Source organism: Triticum aestivum, chromosome 4A (assembly GCF_018294505.1).
Source record: "Triticum aestivum cultivar Chinese Spring chromosome 4A, IWGSC CS RefSeq v2.1, whole genome shotgun sequence".
NCBI classification, from domain to species: domain Eukaryota; kingdom Viridiplantae; phylum Streptophyta; class Magnoliopsida; order Poales; family Poaceae; genus Triticum; species Triticum aestivum.
This window is the reverse complement of record NC_057803.1, coordinates 548,787,560-548,795,110: the sequence shown is the minus strand read 5'-3', so window position 1 is coordinate 548,795,110 and position 7,551 is coordinate 548,787,560. Positions and strand designations below refer to the sequence as shown.

Here is a 7,551-nt window from a genome sequence, read left to right as displayed (position 1 = left end):
AACACTTTCTGAATTTCTAAACAAAATTCGGAACTGGAACGTTTTCTGAAATTCCCCAACATCTCTTAATTTGTGAACAAATTTCGAAAAATGAACATTTATTGAATTTCTGAACAAAAGTTTTAAAAAAGAAATTCTAAAATTTCCGTATTTTTTAATATGTGAACAGAAATTAAAAACGTGAAATACTTCTGAATTTGCAAAGAATTTTGAAAACGGGAGCATTTTTTAAAATTTTCAAACACCTTCTGAAAGTGGGAAACTTTTCTAAAATTCCTGAGCATTTTCTAATTCGTGCTCAGAACTTAAAAACGCGAACACCGTTTGAATTTGTGAACAAATTTTGAAACATGAACATGTTTTGAATTTAGAAAATGTGATTGTTTTTTATTAATCTGAACATTTTTTTAAACAAAAATTATAGAAATTTTGAACATTTTTTGAAAATAAGCAAACAATTTTTGAAATTCTAAAATTTTATGAAAATTTTGAATAAAAAATTGAAAACAGGAACATTTTCTGAAAAAGCAAACAAAATCTAAAAAAAATTAAAAAAATTCTGAGACATTCGTTGAAAATAGAAAAAAATCAAAAAGAAAAGAGCAAGAAGATAGGAAAAAAAGACAGAAAAAAGAATGAGAAAAACAGAAAAGAAAAGAAAAATAAAAAAAGAAAAAAGAAAAAGAAAGAACCTGTTCAGGAACCTTCTAGAAGGTTCCTAAAACAGGAAAAAACCCGGCTAGGAACATTCATAGAAGGTTCCCAAAACCGGTATATGGAACGCTTAACATGCCGGCCCGGCCGGCCCACCTACGAGAGCTCGCTCGACAGGCCCATGTGCGGTAGCCCGACTGTTTACCGCAGAGAGCGGCAAATAGGGTTTTCCCGGTATGTCTACCTATCAACGATTTGCTATCTCAGTTGTTTGGGCTATACAGGCTAGACATCCAAACAGCCCAAAACTGCATCAGGTGGGCCCTGACTGAGGTACGCAGTCTACCAAACGCGTCATATGTTTCAATGCCACTTAGGGCTTATTCGGTTGATCCTCCCAAGAGGATTGGAGGGGATTGGCAAGGATTCAAATGTATTTTGACTTATAAGAGGCTTAAATCTCTCTCGAACCTTTTCAATCCTCTCGATCCACACGCAACCGAACAAAGCCAAGAAGTTGGCATGCCATGGGTCTGGTTTGAAAGGCAAGTTTTTTTTTACATGGCCTGAGTCGCAAGATAGCGCGATACGTTGTGTTGAAGCAGGCAATGTGTGGCAAAAGACCGATGCACACCACACCTCTCCTCATGTGTACTTTCCATTTCCAACCTCTCCTCCTCAAGTTACAAGCTGGCAGCAATACGATCCTGCACTTTTTATCCCCTTTATCCGCGCTATAGTTTATTGTTCTTAATCGGTGCAAATGATGCTGAAAATCACCCATGCCATAATCAATCAAGAGTGCTATCCTTGTGCCACTTATGTAGCTTGTGTTTGCTGCAACCTGATAACTCGGGATTGCTGCCAGCCCACTACTGCTTCTCGGTGCCAACCTCACCCTTTTGTGACGGCGATGAAAAGCGAAAACGGTGCACGTGGAGTCCGTTACGGGCTCGTGGTCAGGACGTAGCTGTGCATGGCGTAGGTACCAAAGATCGCCGTCAGCTGTTGATGGCCGTCCCATACATGTTTCTCACGGCTTCTATTCTATCTGCTCCAAGTCGCCCCACAACGCAGCCAGCAACAGCCGTTGGCTTGCAATGCATGAAAGGAAGAAGAGGCAGTTTTGACTTCTGACCTGATGAAACGCTGACGCTGGTTGTTGTTTAGCTTTCACTCCAATCAACCGACCCCCCACAAAAGATAAACAAATTTTTTTAGGGGACAAAAGATAAACAAATAAAGGGTGATGGTGCCACTCAAAACTCAACTCCGGTGCGCACGAATTAGTAGTCCATCTACTCCCTCCTTGGCCACACAGAAAACATCATTTGCTTCCCACCTCGGCTTTGCTTCCCTTCTACTCCCCTCCACCGCCGCTCGCTCCCATGCCTGGCCGGGCCACCACCGTAACCACCTCCTCACTACCACTTCTCACAGGCATCACTGCGTCACCAACCTCTCCCAAGCTTTGCTCCATCCCTTCCCAGCCCGTGTCAGCGCGTGGGTGGGAAAAGATACTAACAGAAAAGAGAGTTGAACCTCAACAGAAACAGTAGCACACTGACCACTATTGTAAGCATCATTGAGCTTGCTAATCAGCAGCATGCGCGGATCCATAGTTGGTAGTAGTAGCTGCCGTGCATGCAATTTGGCCCCGCCATGCATGCCTGCCCACCTGTGTCAGACAGGCCTTAAATACGCTTCGCCAACCGGGCGCATCCACAACCAACCCTCTCTCTCTCTTCCTCAGTGGAGTACACGCGCTGACACGATTATTGTTGCACATTTCTGAACGAAACACAGAGCAAAGAACCAGCTTTGGTATCGTAGATGAGGAGCCTGCCGCACTCCTCGCTTGGAATCCTCCTCCTGCCGGCGCTGCTGCTCGTGCTGGCCGCGTCGCCGCCGGCGGCGCCGCTGTCGCCGGACGGGCTCGCGCTGCTGGCCTTCAAGGCCGCGGTGACCGACGACCCGACCTCCGCGCTGTCCGCGTGGTCGGCCAACGACACGGACCCGTGCCGCTGGCCGGGGGTGGCCTGCGTCAACACCTCCTCCACCGAGGCGCGCGTGGCGGGCCTGGCCGTCGCCGGGAAGAACCTCTCCGGCCGCCTCCCGCCCGAGCTCGGCTCGCTCTCCCTCCTCCGCCGGCTCAACCTCCACGGCAACCGGCTGTCCGGCGCCGTGCCGCCGGCGCTCTCCAACGCCACGTCCCTGCGCTCCGTCTTCCTCTACGACAACAACCTCACCGGCGCCTTCCCGGCGTTCCTCTGCGACCTCCCGCGCCTGCAGAACCTCGACCTCTCCAAGAACGCGCTCGCCGGCCCGCTCCCGCCGGCGCTCGGGCGCTGCAGGCAGCTACAGCGGCTGCTCCTTGCCAACAACGGGTTCTCGGGCCGCATCCCGGCAGCCACCTTGCCGCAGATGAAGAGCCTGCAGCTGCTCGACCTGTCGTCCAACTCCCTCACGGGCGCCATCCCGCCTGAGCTCGGCAAGCTCCAGGCGCTGGCCGGCACGCTCAACGTCTCCCGCAACCGCCTCTCCGGCGCGGTGCCGCCGGAGCTAGGGCGTCTCCCGGCGACCGTCACCCTCGACCTCCGCTTCAACAACCTCTCCGGCGAGATCCCGCAGTCCGGGTCCCTCGCCAGCCAGGGCCCCACGGCCTTCCTCAACAACCCCGGCCTCTGCGGCTTCTCGCTCCAGGTCCCCTGCCGCGCGGCCCCGCCGTCGGCATCCTCCTCCACGCCGCCTCCGACCACCACCGGCTCCGGCGGCAGCGCCGGCGGCGGCCCTAGCCAGCCGATGAAGACCAGCCTGATCGTGCTCATCTCGGTCGCCGACGCGGCCGGCGTGGCCCTCATCGGGGTCATCGTGGTGTACATATACTGGAAGCTGCGTGACCGGCGCGGGGACGGCGGCGGCGACGACGAAGACGAGGAGGGGCGAGGGCTCTTCTTCTGCCCGTGCATGCGCGCAAACACGTGCGGGGACTCGTCGGAAGGGTCGGACGCCGGGGGCGACGGCGAGAAGAAACGCGGCAACGGTTCCGGGGGCGGGGGCGGGGGCGGCGAGGACGGGGAGCTGGTGGCGATCGACAAGGGATTCCGGATGGAGCTGGACGAGCTGCTGCGGTCGTCGGCGTACGTGCTGGGGAAGGGCGGGAAGGGGATCGTGTACAAGGTGGTGGTGGGCAACGGGACAACGCCCGTGGCCGTGCGGCGGCTGGGCGGCGGCACCGCAGCCCCGGAGCGGTACAAGGAGTTCGCGGCGGAGGCCGGCGCCGTCGGGCGCGTGCGGCACGCCAACGTGGTGCGGCTGCGCGCCTACTACTGGTCGCCCGACGAGAAGCTCGTCGTCACCGACTTCATCAACAACGGCAACCTCGCCTCCGCGCTGCGCGGTACGTAACGCAACATCCTCTCCTCCATACAATTCGCGCCCTTTTTTCTCCCCATCCGTTTGCTCTGCTCTGAGTCTCTGACCGAACGTCGTAACGCCATCGGGCCCACCTCCCAGTGACTCTTCTAAAAACTGTTACGAACTGGTTCGAGAAGCTCCATGCAAATCCAAAGGCTATAAAAACACAACCTAAGCAAAACAAATGGCAGAACATAATGGGCGTCGTGATTAATTAAGGCTTCCGATACGGTACAAAACTAGAGATCCTTTGTCGGTGGCCACAAACAATATCTGATTAAGCATCCATGAGGCATGGTGCAAGGCTGTGCTCCATTGGATTGTTGGATTGCGGCCCCTGCACGCTAAGGAGAATGCATCGCTGTGCACTGGAATGGATTTTAGCCTGCTGCTGGCGCTGGTGCTGGTCCAGCCAACTGACCGACCACTAGAGAGTCATGCATGGTCGCGGTGAAAAGCTTCCAAGGGAGCCAGATGGGAGTGTGCATATGCAATCTTGTCCGGTGCATATGCATGCATGGCATGGACCGCAGCGCAGCGCAACAGCAGCATCTGGATGATGATGATGCTCCGGTTGGTGCTTGCCCTGCCTTACCGGTTAGCGTCACTGTCACTGCCACCTTTTCTCCTGTAGCCATGCTTCTGCCTTCAAAACTTCAGAAACTTTGAGTTGCCATCATCATAGCCTTCACAATCCGCAAACTTCACTCATGTACGTAGTAAGGATTAATAATGTGGATGTTAGGCCAATGCATGCGAACACAGAGATTGCCTGCTGCGCTAAGTAAGCTCCAGGTTTAGATGATTGGTGTCAGACCTTGCCCTAATAAAGCCTAAAGGTTGTCTCTCCTGGCAGTGAACAGGAAAGTGAACAAAGATCCAAAAGGGGTAGATAGGAAAAGGTACCTTCCGACAGACAAGGGAGGCCAAAAGGCTCTTTTTTCAGGCCCGAAACCTTGTTGTGGTCATGCCTGCTTGGGTCGGGTCTGCCAGCAGTCATGTTTCAGGTCAGGTCTAGAGCCTCGCAAAAGTGACAATTAGGAGCAGAAAGGTGCACACAAAAGGCGCAACAAATGCGTGAGAAAAAAGATGCCGTCGGTAAAACTGTAGGAACTAAAGAGAAATACACAGTCAATCGGCAAAACTCTGCTGGGAAAAAAGATGCCGTCGGTAAAAATCTGGGGCGTTGGATCATCATCAAACAGCCAGCACCGTCGGCCTGCTTCCTCGCCTCCACGTGCGACGTCACGGCTTGCTACCGCCCCCAGTGTCGTCGTCGTCTCCGGCAAGGTCCTCACTCGGCCTTATCGAAGTCAACACTTGCACTGACTCGAACCCATGACCTTATGGTCAAAAGGCAACAGCTCTACCGCCACGCCATGGCTTTGTATTAGTACTCACAAACATGTATAGAAATAGAGAAAACATAAAAAAGATATGACATGAATACATGTGCAAAACAAAGGATTGAGAAACATAAGGATTTTATGAACTTGGGTATTTGGCCATAGAAATAGGGAAAAATAGAATAACACCTTCAAACAAAGTCAAACAAATGGCATACGTACATGGTAAGCAATCACAATTTTTTTTTGAAAAAGTATAACTACTGCTAAAGGACCTCAGTTTTGTGCTCCATGTATTAGAATTTGATAACAGTCTTCCTAATGTTATATCCGTGAAGTTTTATATTAAGATCCATGTAAAAGAAATTCATGGTATGTCATTTGACTAAGACTTGGTTAAATCTCGATCAGCTATCTCATTTCAAAAATATTATACCGAGTGAATTTTTGTAAGATGCTCGAGTAAGAACAAATTTTCTGACGTGGCATTGGTATGTGCAGGGCGCTCCGGGCAGCCGAGCCTGTCGTGGTCGCTGCGGCTCCGCATCGCCAAGGGCGCGGCGCGCGGGCTGGCGCACCTCCACGAGTGCAGCCCCCGGCGGTACGTCCACGGCGAGGTCAAGCCCTCCAACATCCTCCTCGACGCCGACTACAACGCCCTCGTCTCCGACTTCGGCCTCGCCCGCCTCCTCACCATCGCCGGCTGCGCCGACGCCGCGGGAGCCGGCGCCGGCGGCATAATGGGCTGCGCTCTCCCGTACGTCAAGCCCCCCGCGCCGGACCGGCCCAACGCGTACCGCGCCCCGGAGGCCCGCGTGCCCGGGTCCCGCCCGAGCCAGAAGTCCGACGTCTACTCCTTCGGCGTCCTGCTGCTGGAGCTGCTCACCGGGCGCTCGCCCGAGCAGGCGTCGCCCTCTGGTTCCTCGGCGTCCTTCTCGGGGCCTGGCGCCGCCGCCGCCGCCGAGGGGCAGCAGGCGCCGGAGATCGTGAGGTGGGTGCGGCAGGGGTTCGACGACGCGCGGCCGCTCTCGGAGCTGGCCGACGACGCCGTGCTGCGGGACGCCGGCGCGCGCAAGGAGGTGGTGGCCGCGTTCCACGTCGCGCTTGGCTGCGTCGAGGCCGACCTGGAGCGGCGGCCGCGGATGAAGGCCGTCGCCGACAGCCTCGACAAGATTGGGTCGTGACTCGTGAGAGCAGGGCGCTGCCTCTTTGCCATCCGTTGTCAGCTTGTCAGAATTGGTTATCACCTGAGAACGTCTCTCTTTCTTTGCACTTGGTTAATTTTTTGTATTATATATATATATATATATATATCATTTTTAGGAACCTTCGTGTAAATGTTTCTTTTTTCTTTGGGTGTTCTCCGTTCTGTGAAATTATTTTGAATGTTATAGCAACTTATATCCTTCCATCCTAAGGGTATTTTCAACACGGATCCTCAAACAACCCGCATATGTTCGGACCGAACTGTTTAGACGTAGTTTGCCATGCAATGCAGATCTCTATTTCTCCGTGGACCAGTCCAAATTCTCGCAAACCGAAAACAAACTTGAGCAAGGTTTACGATAGTCCGAACATCCGACTGTCTAATAAAAAACCATCATCCAACTGTCTAATAAAAAACCACCACGTACCCTTCGGTATCCATCTGGATTGCAGAAGGCCGCTATTGCGTATTTGGGTTTGACGAAAGGTGATTAGTATGCCTCACGTTTGGCGGAAGCCACAAATACCTTTGTTTTACTTTCATTTTTTTTCTTCAAATGCTTCATTTGGCAGAAGGAAGCGGGCTACCTGGCTAGAAGGAAGCAGGCCATCCTCAAGTCAATCCAGTCGGAGCTGCGTGCAGCGGCGAAGGACCAGAAGTTCGGTCCGTCCCGCACTTTAGATACAGAAGTTGTCAAAATCTTCGACGACAAGTAGAAATAGGGTAGTTTGATCTACACTTTAGCTATATATAAGTCGTCTGAAAATTGAATTTAGGTCAGTCAATTTCCTGTCCGTTGATTACTGCTCTAAGATTCACGCTTGTCTTTTTTTCTATTGTGTGGGGTGTCTTGTTGTGCGGTTAGTCAATTCTTTCACGAGCTGCCTCTTTCTAGCCCATCTAACTCCTCAACCCTCCTCTCTCTCT

The 7,551-nt window shown here is 52.5% G+C and overlaps 1 protein-coding gene across 1 annotated transcript; it reads left to right on the top strand.

Annotated features, from left to right (window-relative positions):
* Window positions 1–2,126: 2,126 nt before the first annotated feature.
* Window positions 2,127–6,930, top strand: LOC123086882 (receptor protein kinase-like protein ZAR1). Its single transcript, XM_044508702.1, has 2 exons — window positions 2,127–4,054; window positions 5,919–6,930. The coding sequence occupies exons 1-2, from the start codon at window positions 2,488–2,490 to the stop codon at window positions 6,599–6,601; spliced, it is 2,250 nt and encodes a 749-aa protein (XP_044364637.1). The 5' UTR covers window positions 2,127–2,487; the 3' UTR covers window positions 6,602–6,930.
* The last annotated feature ends 621 nt before the right edge of the window (window positions 6,931–7,551 follow it).